General features: G+C 43.7%; 1 protein-coding gene across 1 annotated transcript in view; it reads left to right on the top strand.

Annotated features, from left to right (window-relative positions):
* Positions 1-9,455, top strand: part of FARSB (phenylalanyl-tRNA synthetase subunit beta) — a 69,438-nt gene extending 59,983 nt beyond the window's left edge. The window contains exon 17 of the mRNA XM_068967732.1: positions 9,147-9,455. Within this exon, the coding sequence (XP_068823833.1) occupies positions 9,147-9,298 (152 nt within the window). The 3' untranslated portion in view covers positions 9,299-9,455. The remainder of the gene's footprint in view (positions 1-9,146) is intronic.
* The last annotated feature ends 9,716 nt before the right edge of the window (positions 9,456-19,171 follow it).

Below are 19,171 nucleotides of genomic sequence, written 5' to 3'. Positions count from 1 at the left end.
TGTAAATATAAACTAAGCTGGAAAAGCAGATGTTAAGATGATACAAATTCTTACTAAAATGCAAGGGAAGAATGTACTTTATTGGGCCCTAGGGGGCATGATCGCCAGTGAGGTATCACCTGTGATGGATTATAGTAACAGTAACTCCTGTGTGTTGGGTCAGGTTCTTCTGTAGTGTTAGCCCAGGTGATTTAGGACTTAATCCCTTTGTGCCAGTTTCTTCATCTGTAAAATGGGAATGATAGTATCTGTCCTGTCTCTACAGGGAGAGACAGACTGAGAACTTGGAAAGCATTTTGGAATGGCTGATCAATCCCCAGAGTTCCCTCAGGGTAGATGTTAGATCTGCCCTTCAGAAAGTCATCTTTGGCTAAAAGTCACAGACTCAAGAAGGAACTGGGTTCTCAGCTTGACTGTTACCTGGCTGGCTGGTTTTAACCTCTTTGGTATCCATTTTCTCATATCTGAGATAAACCTGGACAAAATCACTGCCAGGGTCATTTCCAGTTTTAAGATTCTGCAGGAGTTTAAATGTGTCAGAAGTAGCCTCTGCCACAGGGTCTAACGTAACAGCGCACTTTCTTCCCCGTTTTAGATGGTGTTACTGTGGTGCTTCTTTATCCACTCAAATTATTCCAGCCTTGTTTCAGGAATCTGAAACTTACTCTTTAAGGATGCCTGTCTTAGATGGGATAAGCTCTAGGTTTGTCCGTATTATGGTAATAATATTGCAGAGCATATGTTATTACGTCCTAAGGCTAGCGGTTGTTGGTCTTTTATTTAAGTGTTGTTCGTTTATTTAATTTTAAACTAGAAGAAGTTTGCACACAGGAAATGGACAGCTTGACCAAAAGTTTGAAAACACTATTCGTAGGCCTTCTGTGCCTCAGGCCACACACCGAGGTGCTCACTCTTGGGCCTATACTGTTGCCTGCCTCGGGCAGGTCTACTAATCTTCTTGTGCTTTGCTTTTTCCATCTGTAACTTGCTTGTCCTTGGGGGCTTGGCCAGGGCTGCATTGGGACCGAGTCACTCCCTTTACTGGGGATGGAAGATGAGTTGAAAGTAGGGTACTTTGTTTTCACAATCTCATTATTGTCTTCTTTCATGCCCTACTTGTCAGCTGGAATTTAATTCTGAAACTACAGCACATCTGTCCTAATGGCATGCTTGAAGTTATGTTTATTCCATGTTGGCCAAAAGTCTCAATTGAAAAGTTAACTAATTGTGAAGTTATAGATACAGTCTCAAATACACACCATTTCCAGTCTTTCCTTAATTAGCATAGAATAGTCTCTTTATTGTTGTTTTTATTCTTTCATTATAACTGTGGAGAAAGTAATAAATTCTGCATATTTTGCTGTCCTTTGACAGTTTTTATCAGATGAAAGAGTTGGAAAGACCCATTTTATTGATCCTGGGAAGCAGGATCTATACCTTTTATTTTTGAAGTTGTGATTCTGTATCTGTCCTGTGAACATTTAAGAAATGTGAAAATTTGGGGGGAAATGATTTAAGTGCAAGACAGATACAGGATGAGGGCGTTATTTTAGAATTTTGTTCAGTCACTCAGGTCATAAGTAAAAGACATGGGGGATTTGCTGCCAAGGATTCAGGGACATTTCGGGCACCCAGGCTAGGAGGACCTTCACAAAGACTGGAACGAGGTGCCAGCATGGAGCTGTCTTTCCAGGTCAGCTGCCTGCATTGCGTAGCCTCTCTGTGCGACTGCTTTCCTCCTCTCTTGTGAGCGCTCAGCAGTAACGCTGTAACAGGGAAGAGTGAAACCTGACTCCAGGCTGGATCTGTTTCTTTGACGTTGTTGTTGTTCAGTCGCGCAGTCAAGTCTGACTCTTTGCGACCCCAGGGACTGCAGTGCGCCAGGCTTCCCTGTCCATCACAGTTTGCTGGAGTTTGCTCAAACTCATGTCCATTGAGTGGGTGAGGCCATCCAACCATCTCATCCTCTGTCACCCCCTTCTCCAGCCCCCCAGTCTTTCCTTGGTATGTATGAGAGAAACATAGTTAAGATTAGACTTTAAAATAGATTCTAAGAGTGGTGATCATTTTGTGATGTATAGAAATATTGAGTCAACATGCTGTGCCCCTGGAACTAGCACGGTGTTGTAGGTCAGTTACACTGTAATAAAAAAAAAAGTTAATAAAATGACAAATATCAAAAGGTGATAGCCATGGAAATAAATTATAAATTTCCTTATACTAAGTAAAACTGGGAAATTTTGCAGTCAAGATTCTAAATGTTTAGTCATCAGGTGACTGTGGTGATCTATTAAAAAAAATAGTTCCTTGTTGAAGACATTTCTCCATTAGTTAGAAGCTAGGTAATCTGGACTTTGCTGATTTCCTTTTTAAGCATAAAGCCCAACAGGACTCAGTCCTTATTTGCAGGACAGATTTTGCCCTGCCCTGTTGATAGAAATACACTCATCTCACACATTAGCAAAGTAATGCTCAAAATTCTCCAAGCCAGGCTTCAAAGTATGTGAACCATGAACTTCCAGATGTTCAAGCAGGATTTAGAAAAGGCAGAGGACCCAGAGATCAAATTGCCAATATCCGTTGGATCATCAAAAAAGCAAGAGTTCCAGAAAAACATCTACTTTTGCTTTATTGACTACACCAAAGCCTTTGACTGTGTGGATCACAACAAACTGTTAAAGAAATGGGACTACCAGACACCTTACGTGCCTCCTGAGAAATCTGTATGCAGGTCAAGAAGCAAAAATTAGAACTGGACATAGAACAACAGACTGGTTCCAAATCAGGAAAGAAGTATGTCAAGGCTGTATATTGTCACCCTGCTTACTTAACTTATATGCAGAAGACATCATGTGAAATGCCGGGCTGGATGAAGCACAAGCTGGAAAAACTGGGAAAAACATCAATAACCTCAGATATGCAGATGTCACCACCCTTATGGCAGAAAGTGAAAAAGAACTAAAAAGTCTCTTGATGACAGTGAAGGAAAAGAGTGAAAAAATTGGCTTAAAACTCAACATTCAGAAAACTAAGATCATGGCATCCAGTCCCTTCACTTCATGGCAAATAGACGGGGAAACAGTGGAAACAGTGTCAGACTTTATTTTGGGGGGCTCCAAAATCACTGCAGATGGTGATTGCAGCCATGAAATTAAAAGACGCTTGCTCCTTAGAAGAAAAACTATGACCAACCTAGACAGCATATTAAAAAGCAGACAACATTACTTTGCCAACAAAAGTCCGTCTAGTCAAAGCTATGGTTTTTCCAGTAGTCATGTATGGATGTGAGAGTTGGACTATGAAGAAAACTGAGCACCGAAGAATTGATACTTTTGAACTGTGGTATTGGAAAAGACTCTTGAGAGTTCCTTGGACTGCAAGGAGATCCAACCAGTCAATCCTAAGGGAAATCAGTCTTGAATATTCAGTGGAAGGACTGATGCTGAAGCTCCAATACTTTGGCCACTTGATGCTAAGAACTGACTCATTGGAAAAGACCCTGATGATGGGAAAGATTGAAGGCGGGAGGAGAAAGGGACGACAGAGGATGAGATGGTTGGATGGCATCACCAACTCAATGGACATGAGTTTAAATAAGCTCTAAGAGTTGGTGATGGACAGGGAAGCATGGCGTGCTGCAGTCCTTTGAGTTGCAAAGAGTCAGACTCGACTGAGTGACTGAACTGAACTGATTGATAAAATGTCACTGTGAGCACAGGCTCCCTCTCTGAGCCCGTGCGGTGGGGGTAAGTGGGCCCACTGCTCTCCTGTCCAGTTGCCTACGACTCACTATGAGCACAGGCTCCCTCTCTGATCCCGTGCGGTGGGGGTAAGTGGGCCCACTGCTCTCCTGTCCAGTTGCCTACGACTTAAGGGTTAATGATGTCTGCAGGTGTGTGTTGGGATTAGCACTGTAAAGTTGTGTAAGGGGCTTTTCTTTCTTTTGATCTTCAGAAAGGGATGAAAGATAGCCATTACACTCAAGGGATTAGGCCCCCTCTCTTTAAAGACTTTAGGTGCCATAAATATTTCACATCATATGTAAGGTGAAGACTTCTGTATGTCTGGGGAAAGTGGGTGTTTTATATTACCAGTTGGAAATTATTTAGTCTCCACTTACAAATTAAATGGTCTTTGCAGAGAACTTTTCTTCCAGTCTGGAGTATACTAAGATCTGGAAAAAAACGTGTGTGTTTATATCATGGTAGTTACGGCAGTTTTTCCTCCTGATGTTCCTAAACATTTTTCTTTTTATGAGTTAATGTCTTACCTATATTGTGCCTTTCCCCCTTGGGTGGTCCCTCATTGCATTGAGGCACTCTAGAAAACAATAAAAAAAACTCCTGGTTCTAAAACTTTGAGAACCTCCACCCTTAAGAATGATACCTTGCTCATATAAGTGTGTGGTCAGTTTTCTTAAGCCCTATATTTTATCTTCCTTTTTCCTTTAAATTATTTAGAAAAGGAAAGTGAGGTTGATGTGCTCGCAACATAGTCATAGTTACTACCTTATCAAAAACTGGGGGGAAACCAGGAAAAAGTCCTTCGTGGAAAATTATGATCAGAGCCCCATTCTGCTCTTGGCCTGTCACCTAGTCTGTCAGTTTCACTCCAGAAATAGAACACTGGGTTTTCTTTTTTTTCCCTTTCGTGTGATTTCCTAGGCTGGGTTATTGGACCACGGACTGGATAATTTTATATATATCTAGTTGTATTAGAATTAGAGACTTGGTAGATGGAAAGGATTGGGTTTGAGTGGGTGCTGGCCCAAGAGTCAGCCTGTTAAGTGATTTTTCCTTCCTCCCATCCTATATTATTTACATAGTCATTTAGAACAGATTTAAAACGCTTTCTCTTGGCCCAGTGGCTTACTCTATCTATATAACTTTGCATTTTGTGTTTGTCCCTGAATTCAGAGGCTTATGGATGGTTATTTTTATTAAAGCTCATGACAGTAGCTTCTGTTACTTGCTGTGATGTGTATGATATACTGACTTTCCTTCTCCAGTGTTCTTCACCCTCCTTTTAATTCTGTTCTTTGCATTATGGAAAATTTGAATGATAAAGTACCAGATTGCCAGCAGTTACAGTTACGTGGGTGTGAACCTCGAAGCATATACTAGTGATGTGAAGAAAGGGAAAAGTAAAACTGTGCAAGTAGGTGCTTTTTAGAGATGGATTAAATAAAGTACCAAATGAATTAGTGGAAAACAGTCGATGGCGGGCAGGGGGGTGGTGGGTGGGCAGTGGGCAGAGGGGTGTTAAAGATTAAGGAATTAAGAGCTTCATGCTTGATAACACCAAGGAGCTTTCAGATTAGGGGTCTGCTCAGTTACCGCCTTAAGCTTCTGCTTCCGATGCTTCACACAATTACAGGAATAAACTCTATGCGTCAAGCTTATCCAAACTTTGGGCCTATAATATTACTCCGAAAGAAAAATGAGGGCAAAAAGAAACTGTGAAAGGTGTTTGGCAACGAGCAAGAGAGGGAGCTCACAAACTCTTTGAAGGTCAATTAGCCAGAAAATGTGCTAAAGACTGGGTGCTGTGCCGGATTACTGGCCCAAGAATTCCCCCAAGGTCCTCACAGTGGTCCTGCCGTTTCAGCACAGGAGACAATTACAGACCTGGAGGAGATGCTACAAAAGCTTTAATTAAGGGACTTACTTACACCCCACTAAGTTCTGGAAATTAAATTCTTGTTTGTGCTTAACTGACGTTTCTTTTGTGTGGGTTTCCACATGTATTTCAACAGAGAACACTCATTTTCCCCAAATCTGTTTTTCCGTTGGAAGCCATTTTGCTGTGATGGATACCATCAAAGCTGAGGGGTTTAATCAGGATAAAGAACTGGGTAGAAAACTGGGCTGAGAGGTTTTTTGGCTGGAGAGGTTTTGGTCACAGGTTGAAAATTGTAGTATTTATGTACCTTGGTACAACAGTAAACCAGGAACTCTGGGCTTAAATGAATAATTAAAAGAAGGCAGTTTGTAGAACTCACGTTTCAGAATCCCCCTTCACAAGGCAGCGTGGTTTCACTTGAATTTAATAACTTTATGATTCTGTACCCAGTAGGCTTCTCTTTCTCCAAAAATAATTTTGTTTACTGGTGAGATAAAAGGGGCCTCCGGCTATCATCCAGGTCTGATTTTTCATAAGCTTACACCCATGTTTAGGTTCCATTCAGATGTGATTTCTTTTACTTCTGGAAAGACTGATTCAGGTTGCCTGGCTTCTGGCTGGAGCACACTGATGTGCTGAGTGCCCCCCTCCTGCTGATGAAGGAGGCGCGCCTATCTTTGAACTCGGCCCTAATTGCTGCCTTAGCGGGGGTGTGTTCACTTTTTTTGTTGTTGTTAGTGAAGCATTTCTCTCTCTCATCCGCCCTTCTTTGAAGCCATTCACTTCTGCCTGCAAAGTTTGGTTTGAACCATGAAGATTTTTTTTAAAGCACTAAGAAATGCTTATGTTCTAGTAACTTGAAATTTTCTTTCAGTATGTCTGGTTCACATACAGCATCAGTCAGGTGGTACAGTGTCTCTCTGTACCCCTTACAAACTGGAAGGCACTTTTGTGTGCCTCTCAATTTATGTCTGAAGAAGAGAGGCCTTCAGCCTTCCGCTAACTTAACAGAGGCATCAATCAAAAAATTGTAAGACTTTGTTAAACATGAAAAAGGGCAAGAAAAGTGAAAATTGTCATCACGGTTTAAAACGGTTTTTGACACAGTGAAGTTATACAGAAACCCCACCACTGGGTTTAGTTTTTACGTGTGGATGGGCAGGGGAGGATCGGCATTGGATGCGAGGGCGAAGGATCCCCTTGGGAGCCCCGCACTGGGCAGCAGCTCCTCTGCAGGGAGGCCCTCTGACCCCAGGCAGTTGTGGAGGCTGAGACTTTTGATATTGGTGTCATTGACCATGTTCCCACACTTGGATATATTTGAAATAATGCATGATATGGTTTTCAGTTCTTTTTGCCTTTCTTTGGAAAGGAGGAACATTCTCTCTGGTGATATGAATGTTTTTGTTTGATCAAGTTTTTAACCAGTTAGTGAGCTCTAGTAGAGTTCAGTGCCGACTTCTGGAGAGAGGGCCAGCTGGCATTGTCATGCTTGCTAGCTAAAGAAGAACGTCACTGAATTTTGCTTTAAAAAGCGCTGATTTGAAAAGTTGTTTTATGAACTAAAAATTCAAAGTTCTTATCTCGCGGGCTTTATTTTGCTAACATTGTAGAACAGCACATCTGGCTTAGATTCTAAAATAGTTTGGTTTTATGCTTCAGTTAAAATGAATCCAATCAAATTGGAATTGGAAGACAGATAAAAAGGGAGGATTTTGGTACAGTGAGGATTCTTAAACATAGCAAGGTTATCAGGAAAGTTCTTCAAAACTTCCTCTCTGAATGGCCTTTAAAAATAGGGTTTTTTAGATACTGTGGTTTATTCAGATAGAATTCTATGTAAGGGTTGTAACTCTACAGTTCTTGGTTATACTGCTCACCACCAACCCTTTTAAAAACTTGTCATTTGAAGATTTATTTGGTGTGAGAGGGGGTGGTCTTTTTTTTGGGGGGGGGTCACATTGTATGGCGTGCGGAATCTTAGTTCCCCAACCAGGAGCTGAACCCTTGTCCCCTGCATTGGGAGCACTGATTCTTAACCACTGGACTGCCAGCAAAGTCAAACTTAAGTTCGTTTGGCCTGTTTTTTGTCTTTTAAGTTAGGTTTTTATTTTGACAGAATTAAAACATGCAATCTTTGTCAGATTTAACAGTGTTGGTAGTCACTAAGACCATACATTATCAATGAGTATGCTTTCTGTATTATTTCATGTGACCCCTCTCTCCAAGTGTGGATTAATGCACACAGCCAAACCATTATGAACTTCAAATGCAGTTCATTGAAATTCTTGCTTTTAATAGTAAAGCAGAATTACTTAGTTTGGGGAGATATGAGAAGCAGACCACCTTATATTTCAGCTGGGTTGCTTTGGGGTTCTTTAAGAATGATAGTTAAAAATGTTTTTCAGGAATGGAAACAAACACCCTTCCTAAGTCTCCAGCAGACTCTGACTTGATGGTAACTGCCCCCCCAACCCCCCTCCACCAGTTCTGCGTTTCTTCATTGTCCTGACCTTGGAGCCATTAGCAGGGACTCTGCCGGCTACTCTTTCATAAATAATGCACTCGCTCAGAAACGGCAGGCTGGAGGCTTGTGGCCCGGTGTTTTTATAGTTCATACGAGTAGACGTTTTGGTTGAGTCAGTGGGGAGCTGTGGACCTGATCCATTTTCAAGCTGGTGGTGAGAGAAATGAGTCAGCGTTTGCTTTCCCTCAGTAGAGTGTGGAGCGTTGCGACATGACTGTGCGGGGGGCTGGGTGTCTGTCTGCTCGTCTTTTAGCTGTTTAAACCTCAAGAACTGTTTCTGGGCTAGTCAGCCATATCTGTGTCATTGGCACCCGAGTGAAGACGGAACTTTCTGCCTGTCTTGAGTAAATCAGGGGTCAGGCCAGCCCTGTGTTGGGGCTAGCCTTTGCCGCGGTTTACAGTAGATGGTACCAGAATTTCTCAGAAGGTTCTTTTGCCCACAGGAATGTGGGTCACATTCTGGTCCAAGGCCTGCGCCTGCCGAGGACAGTGTAGCTTGTGTTCTCTGTGGAATGAGGTAGAAAAGAGTGCTGTCCTGAACAGGACGTGAATTCAGTGTAGACTCTGCATCCAGCAAGCATTACTATGAAGAACCTGTTTCAGAACAGGTTCTTCGCAGGCACAGTGGGGGTTGGTCTTACATTTCATTTTCCCTTTGTCCTCTTTCGGAGCAGTTCCTCGTCTGCACACCCACCCCCCGCCCCAAGTCTCCTCCCAGCTCCGCTCCTTCAGTCTCCTCCTCTTCATCCTGTCTGGACCACTGCAATAAAAACACAGGGTCCCCACTTTCATGTTTGCCCCTAACCTTTTCCTTATAAAGGTATCTTGAAGAAAATGCATCTTTTTAAGACCAGAGAGTGCGAGGGAGCACTGTGGTTTCATGGCCAGGAGTTTTAAAGAATAGTTATTTTTTAAAGGCGACTAGCAAGCTTTCGGTGTTAAATGTCTTGACATTTTCGCCTGGGGAAGCACTGATTCTTCTCTCCCTGTCCTTCAGGCCCTGTGTTTTTCCCCGGGCGATGTGCGGAGATCTTTGCCCGGGGTCAGAGCATCGGGAAGCTGGGAGTCCTTCATCCTGACGTTATCACCAAGTTCGAGCTGACTATGCCCTGCTCCTGCGTGGAAATCAACATTGAGCCGTTTTTGTGAAGATGAATCTCTGCTGTGGGGTTGTCTACCCGAGGGTCTTTTTCCTCCTGGATGCCCTTTAGTCGTCCCCACAGGAAGTCCACTTGTGCATTGATGTTGAATAAAGTAGAAAGCAGTGTCTGGCTCCGTGGGTGATGATACCATTCCCACGACCAGCCAGCTTGTACCACACACATGGGGTGTCTGTGTGAAGCTGCCTTGTCCGTGAAGGCCAGCAGGAGAGCCAGTCCAGAGAATCAGGAATGCTCCTCACATGTCAGAGCTTCCGCCATCGCCATCACTTCTGCAACCCGGGATCCCGTTCTTTGCCCTGATGAAATGAGAGAGCTGATTAGCGCACACGTTTGAGGTCAACTCGGGATTTTTATTTTTTGACATTTGATGTGTGTTCATCATTGGGAAACAATAATATAACAGCTTTTTAGAAAACCTTTAGGAATCGGTGATGGTCTAGTAGTTACAGCCTTTGGAGTCATTTAAAAGAAAAATGCACACATATTCAAAATATTTGAGCGTGGATACGTGGAGACAGCTAGAAGAGTTTAAAGGGAGACACTGGTACCTGGGCCCTGTGAATGTTAAACAGTATAAAGCTTACTTTTGCCCTAGGCCCCACATTTTACTGTGGTCAGTGTTAGAAAGTCATGGTTTTAAATACTCAGTAGAGCTAGTAGTTTCTGTTGTATTTTATAGGGAGGTATTAGATCTCTCTTCTGAAGCGAAGCTTCTGCCAGTCTGCCTTGTCTTACCCCCTCACTTACTTTAATATTTTGATCTAGAATCCTCCAGTAGGTACCATGTATTTCAAAAGCTAGATGAAATGTTTGAGAAAAGTTCTTAATTACCACCAAGATGAGATATGAAACAAAATAAAATGTAAAACTCTAAAAGTCCCCATAGAAATAGCTAACAAGGATAGACAGAAATTATGTTTATGGAGTTTTGGTGGCACCTAATACTGAGACCATATTCCTACCATGAATCAGGGCAGCAGTGTCCAACTTAGCAAGGTTTATGAACACACAGACTGTCGTCGGTTCCTTCCCAATCCTGTTGTAAGCAGATCTTCACATTTTCAGTAATGAAGTGAGGTACAACCATAAAAAATAATGCTCTTCAAAGGGTTTGTATCTAGCAAGAAATCTATAAAATTTCTTATAACTTGACAACCCAATTTTTAAAAATAGACAAAAGATTTGAACACACATTTTCCTAAAGAAGATAAATAAGCACATGAGAAGATGCTTAACATCACTCGTCATCAGGGAAATGCAAATAAAAAAATTAAAATGGCTAAAATTTTTAAAAACTGACTAGCAAGTGTTGGTGTGACTGGAGCAACTGGAACTGTCATGTGTGGCTGGTGGGAATGTATAGAGATACAGCCACTTTGGAAAATAGTTTGGCAGTGTGTTACATCATGAAACATACATCTGCCATCTAGCTGTTCTGCTCCTAGGCTTGCTTATGGCCATACAGAGAGTTTTATGTGGCTATTCACAGCAGTGTTATTCAGATGACTGGATACAAACAGATGAACAGATAAATATAGTATATTTATACTATGGAATACATCACAGCCCCAAAATACATCACATTCCTTTTTTAAAGGAATGAACTATTGATACTCAAAACATGAATGACTCTCTAAGCACTACATTAAGTGAAAGAAGCCAGACACAAGACTACGTGTGATTGCATTTATATGAAGAGCTGGAAAAGTCAAAGGCAGATTGATTGGCTGGAGCCTGTGGAAGGGAAATGGACTGCAAAAAATTAAGAGTTAACTCGGGTTTGGGGTAATCGGAATATCTGTATCTTAAATAAGGTGGTTTTAGTAGTTAAGTAGGTTATACCTCATTAAAGCTAGGAGACAAAAGTTAGTGCAACTTTTGTATTTTGATGTGAACGCCAGCAGATGTACGCTTAGGGTAGAAGAGCATGAATTTCAGAATCAGCATGTCAGCTTGTGATGGCTTACTGCTCCACTACCATTAGTGAGACATTGTTTCCCAGGTTCAAGTTCACTGATTGCAGTCAGGGTTTGTGAGTCAGGATAGCCATTGTTGAAGTGGGTGGAACCATTAATTCTGTTGGCAGCCACTGATACCTGTGTATCCCAGCAGGAAAGGGGAACAATCAACTCCAGCCACCATGTGGCATTCCTGCCCTCTGAAGCAGGAAGCAGTAGGAAGAAAAACAGTATTGGGTACATTAGATGGAGAACCTTCACTTACAAGTCGAGGCTCCACAGCAAGATGGTCTTATACTTGTGCCTGTTAGTGTTTCGAACTGGAGCCAGAGCAGTCTGTGGGCACTGCCTGCCAGAAAGCTTTCACTGGAGAAGACACACCTGCCTAGTAAAAACTGGGAGCCCTCATATTAAAAGGGAAGTTAGATATAATTGATTTTTGTTCTAGCTTACAGATAATTTCTTCAGCCTGATTTTCCTGCATTATTCTAGTTTATTGAGTATTTTCACATGTGATTTTTGTCTCAACGCATTAATTCTTTGGTTTAACAGTTGTAGGTCAGAGTTAGAATAGGGATTCTCCCTGACTTATAGGAAGAGAACAGCTGACATTCAGAGAAATTAATAATGTGCCCAGAAGTCACACGGCAATAAGTGGATTTGTGACACCTGGTAGAGGGACGTGGGACCCACATCTGAGTGTTTTGTGTTATTTACCTATTTATCCAAACGTGTTTTTTTAAATAAGTTTTGTTTTTTATATATAAAATACTAAGAAAATTAAGAACTCTTCACTACTTTAAAAAACTATACCAAGTAAGACCATCCAAGTAAGGGTAAGCTAATCTACCCTTCCTCCTGCAATCCTCTATCTAATCATTGTTAACGATTTAGTTTATGTTGTTCCTGACATTTTCCTTAGTTTGAACAGTCAGACCCATATACATGCTCAGAGTTCTGGGGTCATGCTCTACTTACTGGTTTGCAACGAGTTTTGGCTTCTACTTTCCATAGTGCAGTCTCATGACATTTCACTTAATACGCCCCATTTTTCCAGGCCAGTGCCTTCCTTTAGAAACCTACCTCATTCTTCTATATCATGCAAAAGTCTTGTGTGATGTCCACAATCTGGGCAGCTATGCTTGTTGATGAATCTTCAGTTGTTTCCAACTCCGCAAGAGTAAGCAGTGCTGCTCCGGTCGACTTCCCTATCCCTCCCCCTAAAACAACAGTCTTAGGGACCACGAGAAACCTGCCCTAAAGCACACAAGACTATAAACATCCACATTTGGTATTATCTTAGGTACCCGAATACCACACTGGCAAGGCGCAGAGCTAGCAGACTTCAGAAACCATGATGGGGAGTGTACCCAGAAGGGCCTTGCCTCCGGAGTGGGGAGAAGACTCGAGACTAAATGTCACTCTAGTTCCACCTAAAAAATCTTAAGACCCAGAAGAATCAAAACTATTTTCAAGGAATGAATTGCATCCTGGAACAAAGCTTAAGAATATGTATAGCCAGACAAGATACCCAGCACCCAAGAATCTCAACTTCACAGTATCTGGCATCCAATAAAAAATTATGAGGCAGGTGAAGTCGCCAATACAACCAGTAAGGAGGAAAGTGAATTTCAAGAATTAAAAATGACATAGCTGGTCAAACTAGTAGATAACTCTCTTCCATATGTTTAAGAAGCCAGAGGAAAGACTGAACAGGTAGAGACATGGAAGATGGGTATTTTAAATTAATATCAGTGAAAAAAATTATGATGTCTGAGATAAAACAGAAATACCCTGATGAAAATACTAATACCGATTGAATGGCAGCAGAATTGACGGACTGGCTTTGTAACAAATTTATGTTAAGCTGTGATTTTATTCCCCCCACAAGAAAAAGTCTTCCAGCCAAATATTTTTATTGGTACCTAGTTCAGATGATAAAAATGCTCTGGGTTTAGTGTGCCCTATGCAGTTTCCCTTCTCACGGCATCATCCATCTAGTTCCCAGGAGACAGACACTGGACTGGAAGCCCAGGAGGCTCTGCTCCTATTTAGGCTCACAGATGCAGGTTGATGGCATGACAGCAGTACCAACTGTCACCCTACCCCACCCCAAACACATTAAGGCTGGCTTTGTGTGTGTTAAGGAGACACTGACATTCTTTGAAACTCTCCAATGGGAAAGAATCTGGCTTGTGCTCCATCCATGGGGACCCTGATGTCATAGCAAGAGAGCAGGACCAGCAAGTGTGTTGAGTGGGTACAGGGAAGAAGCATCCCAGCTGAAACGCCAGCTACATCCTCGCTTGTCTTGCTGGCTTCTGCATGCCATGTAGACAGGTGTGGAAAAGGAAAAAGGGGTTTGGCTTTGTATGGCTTTCCCTTGTCTCACAAGGCTCCAGTTTTAAGAACTTAACTTTCTGTTCATGGTCCACATTGAGCTCTCATTCTTCTTAACATGCATCCTGTAAATAGTCAAGTCTGCACTGCAGGGCGGAGAAGACAATGGCACCCCACTCCAGTACTCTTGCCTGGAAAATCCCATGGATGGAGGAGCCTGGAAGGCTGCAGTCCATGGGGTCGCTGAGGGTCGGACACGACTGAGCGACTTTACTTTCACTTTTCACTTTTATGTATTGGAGAAGGAGATGGCAACCCACTCCAGTGTTCTTGCCTGGAGAATCCCAGGGACGGCGGAGCCTGGTGGGCTGCTATCTATGGGGTCGCACAGAGTCGGACACGACTGAAGCGACTTAGCAGCAGAAGCAGCAGCACTGCGGGGGTGCCCTACTTGCAGAAAACAATGCATGTGCGCTATATCCTAAAGACTCTATTAGGGAGCCTTATGTTCACAGGAATGAAGAGCTGCCATATGATTTTTAAGCAGCAAACTCCATAGTGCACTTAAAGTTCAAGCTTAACCAACCAAAACAGAGGCAGCTTTTATGAAAAGATCTATTTCCTAAAATGAGATATGTCTGCACCCTCATTCCACTTTGTTCTGGTTAACCTCATACTAGAGAACCAGGGCTTTATTTGTAATCATTTATTTCCAGTTGGTATGTGCTAAGTCGCTTCAGTCATGTCCAACTCTTTGTGACCTTAGGGACTGTAGCCCACCAGGCTCCTCTGTCCATGGGCTTCTCCAGGCAAGAATACTGAAGTGGGCTGCTACGGCCTCCTCCAGGGCACCTTCCTAACCCTGGGATTGAACTCGTGTCTCTTACATCCTCTGCATTTGTCAGACGGGTTCTTTACCACTAGTGCCACTTGGGAAGCCACTGGGTATGATTTGTAATCAATAAAGAACAACATGGAGTATTTACAGGTCCCTCAGAGAGACAGGATCATGGCAAAATATTTTTTAAAAAAGTTTCATGGCACTTAGCTCAAGGAACTGAACAGACAGGCGGGAGGGAGGTGTGGACACCAAGGACACAGATTGAGTCCCTTGCTGCTGTCATAACTGCCGAGAGATGAACAAAGGATGTGGGAGCTAAAGGTTCATTGACAGCATAGGGAAAGGCAACCCAAAGGTGAATATTTGAGTGAAGAGACTGAAATCACCTGTAGATGACACCTCCTCTGGATTATCCCATGTGGAGGCAAGGAAAAGAATTAAGGAGCTTCTTAGGCTCCCTTCCTGTTCTCGTGATCAGGTTCTGCCCCATCAAAGCCTCTTGCTCACTGTTTATCCCAGCCCTGCCATCACTGTTAACTCCCACACACATGCACACCACCATGGGTGTGGTCTGGCTCTTCCTTGTAAGAGCTGGAGGTGTTGTGGAAGTGTCTCTCGCAAGCTGTGCCCTCACCATAGAGCATCATCTTGTACCTACTTTGCATCACGTCTCCATGCAAACTCCATCTGTTCTTTAAGCCTGGCTCACACATTACCTCTCCTATGAGCCTCTGTTGAGTTGCAGAACTCAATTCCCACTGGGAGCTTATTTTTACCCTACAGCCTTAACAACTTTGGATCTTGGTTTGTAATTTCTGAGCCTGAGTCTTCTCTCTGCAGAGACCTCCATTTGGCAGACGAGGTCTCATCTAGCCTCACATGCCCATGGGAAGCAGCAAATTAGGTATTATGAAATAACATAGTGTTCAAGGTACAAACAGGATCCTAACTTAGCCTTGCAAATAAGAGTGTCAGCTTTCAAAACCATTTCAAAAAGCAAGGGATGCCTAAGGGGAGAGCATATCATTGCAATGATGTGACTGTAAAGTGGGGTCATGTCCATTTCATTCAGCAGACAGTGCAGTCACCTGTGAAAACCTTTTGCTTGGGTTTCCCTAGTGGTCCAGTGGTTAAGAGTCTGCCTGCCAACAAAGGGTTTGATCCCTGGTCTGGGAGGATCCCACATTCCGAGAGGCAACCAAGCACAGGCATCACAGCTACTGAGCCTGTGCTATGCAACAGAAGAAGCCACAATGAGAAGTCCAAACACAACTGGAGAGTAGCCCCCACTCTGCAACTGGAGAAAGCCCAAATGCAGCAACAAAGACAAGCGCAGCCGTAAATAAATTTTTAAAAAGAGAGCATTTTGCTTATCCAATATATAGCGACATTTATCTCCGAATATGGTAAGAGGATGCTCTTCAGTATCGAGGAGCTGAAGGAGGGGAATGAGTCATGCCATCGTACTGCTTCCTTTCTTTTCATCATACCTGTGGCTCCCGGGGTGCTCACCAATCTGCATGTGGCTGGGTCATGACGGCACTAGAGAACTGTATCCATTGTAGTTTACTCGTTTTGCAACTCCAAGGACTGTAGCCCACCAGGCTCCTCCGTCCATGGGATTCTCCAGGCAAGAATACTGGAGTGGGTTGCCATCTCATTCTCTAGGGGATCTTCCTGACCCAGGGATTGAACCCACATCTCCTGTGTTGGCAGGCAGATTCTGTACCAGTGAACCACCTGGGAAGCCCCAGAGAACTGTATAGCTGCTGTTTATTTTTGTCGCCTCTTTTCAACTCAGGTCCCATAAACCCTGAGGATCTAGGGGGGAAAAAATTGCAAGGAAGCAGAACACTGGCTTTTAAAGCATTTAATAAATCATAATCAAACGAAAATGATTTTAAAAAGAATAAATTTACATACAGTACATAAGTAAGACAGCTGAAGGTTTCCAAAATAGAAAACCAGAGCATATGGCCCTGAAACACCACATGCTTTGGTTATACTCGGGAAGCGTGAGTTGCCTATTTGGGCAAGAAAATTCTGTTACAGTGTGATCTGCAGGCATGTTGAGGGGTGAGTTCAGTCGTTGAGGGTTTTTTGTTCATGGTCTCCTCTGTCGTTTTTTCTACTGCATGATCTGGTTTGGTGGGAGTCTGGGCAAAACTGGTCTGGAATGATGGCTGTTTAGAATGACACTCACAAGAGGAAATGCCGTGGTCCAGAGTGCTTGTGGGTTGGGGGCAGGAGGGCAGTCAGGAAAAGCACATGCCGTTCTACCTGGAGGGGCTGATGATGCCAAGCGTCATCACGTCCAAATGCAGGGCTGGCCAGACCACAGCTTCTAAGCTTAGACTGGACACATCAAGATGAGCTGGATTTTGAAACTTAATCTCTAACTTCTGCTCAGCAGAGGCTCTGGACCAAGACAGGGCTATGCCGGCAGGGGGCAGTCTACCCCCAGAGAGAAAATCCAAAGATCAGAGATGGAAGGTGTAGTCTTGGGGGTTGGGGGTGGGGTTTGTGTGTGTTTGTGTGAAGGGCTGGGTAAAGTGAATGAGGAGGGCTGTGTGTGTGTGTTGCAGTTTGAAGCCATTAAAATGGTCTTTCTAAACAGTTTCTGCCTGATTCTAGGCCACAGAGCCGTCATGCTCAAAAACTAAGCTTGGCCTCACCAATATGCACTTTTTATTCTTTGGTTGATGTAACAAGTGACCAATCTGTGAGTCTTTCTTTACTGAGCTATGGCTACCATATTCATCCTCAATCCAAATTGTATAAATAACAGCCTTGAATACATCAATACAGCCGACTGCAGTTCTGTTGTTGGGGCTTAAAACTAAAGAGATGGCAGTAAGATTTATATACACACACAAATGAATTGCTCACACCCACTGCTATGACAATAATTACCACCCTTCTCAAGGATACAAGTGGGAAAAGCTGATCCTTTTGCCCGTTGGCTTCAGAGAAATCAACTAAAATCATTTTGTCTAAATATTACCCAGGGCTGTGATCTCAGGTCTGGCAGCCCACGGGGACAGGGGTATAGAGAGTGCCGCGTGCACTGCAATGTGGGGTGGTCTCGGGTGGGGGTGCCCGTGACCTGGGGCATCCCCCTACCAAAGTGCCACAGATGCTGGTCAGAGGATGATGTAAAAACAGGGAAACGGCAAGTCATTTTGACCCCTGCCTTCTAACTGTGAAAAATGTCAGAAGCATGAAGTCAAACATCAGAGATGATCGCAACCAAAAGGCCAGGGTGCGTCTTTGAAATCAGGACAAATGGGTGTTCAGTTTTCACGCTGGATGAGGAGGTAAGAACCTAACTGACCAGACCGGCAGATTTCCCCTCAAAGCGTGTGAGTGGTGAGGACGCAGGAAGTTATCAAGTATTGGCTTCAGCAGCTCAGGAGCTCCACCACAGGACACTTTGTTAACTGCCCACTGACACTCGCTTTTAAGAACACTGTTGACAGCTGTTCAGCTGTTCCTCTTCATTCTTGTTCCTCCTCCTCAAGGAGCCCCTGCAGGAGGGTGTTTGCCTAATGATCACCTTCCTAAGTCTAATAAGGACTTGCCTGGGGTCTAAAGGATGCTTGTTCCATAGAGAGGCTGACATTAATTACCCTTAAAATTGCCAAAAGATATGAGGTGGGGGGCATGGAAAGGGGGCCCTTGATTCTATTTAGCAGATGAGAAAATGGATTTAGGAAAAGTAATGGAGAAGGAAATGGCAACCCGCTCCAGTGTTCTTGCCTGGAGAATCCCAGGGACGGGGGAGCCTGGTGGGCTGCCGTCTATGGGGTCGCACAGAGTCGGACACGACTGAAGTGACTTAGTAGTAGTAGTAGTAGTAGTAGTAGTAGTAATGAAGAAACACTGGCCAGGAGGGAGGTCTAGGGCCCCAAGAAGGATTTCATTCACTGTTCTTCTACTGATCCACTTTAACAGGCCCACAACAGTGCCTTCCCAGTTTGTAAGAAAGCGAAAAAAGCTGGAGAAGGGCAGAGGGCTAGTCCCAAGTCACTCTGATGCAGGAGAGAGCCGCACACCCAGAGGAACCCGGATGAAGTGAGTTGGGAGCAGCCAGTCGGGTTCATGGTTCAGAAGAGGATAGAAACAAATGGTACCCAAATCCTGCAAAGTGTACAGACAAGGAGAAGTAGATGCCCCGCCGTCCAATGCGCACCTGACAGAGACCAGGACACATAGGGAAAGCAGTTTCTTGCCTAGGACCTCAGGGCTTTGCCCCGCCTTTCACACTTCCCGGGGAGGTTTACAGCACTCTTTCCCTGTGAGCTGGCACGGTCTCATGTGATCATAACGACAGAAAGTCACCCCGTCCAAGGAACGTCACCCTTCCTCTCGGACCAACACTGAGACTCGACGATGGGCAGGGTCATAATTGAAAAGAAAACCCGATGTCCAGCTTTCTGGGTCATGCTCTCCAGAACCCAGGGTGTTTGTGGCCACTCCTAAGCCAGGCTGCAATTCCTGCCAGCCCAGGGCTGGCCCAAAGTCCATGTAACAGGGTGGGGGACCCCAAAAGAGGTCAACTGTGGGTTTAGCCTGGCTTCATCCGTGACATGACCCTTACAGGCAAGTGGTTCCTGCAAGACAACTTTCCCCGCCATACAGCAGCAACATTTATCTTAGATATTATTAGCAAAATAGACATGTGACTTAAGGACAGTTTTTTTTTTTTAAAGAAAAATGT

The sequence above is a fragment of the Capricornis sumatraensis genome, chromosome 3 (genome assembly GCF_032405125.1).
Source record: "Capricornis sumatraensis isolate serow.1 chromosome 3, serow.2, whole genome shotgun sequence".
Classification (NCBI taxonomy): Eukaryota; Metazoa; Chordata; class Mammalia; order Artiodactyla; family Bovidae; genus Capricornis; species Capricornis sumatraensis.
The sequence above is the reverse complement of the archived record's forward strand: the minus strand, read 5'-3'. Positions and strand labels throughout refer to the sequence as shown.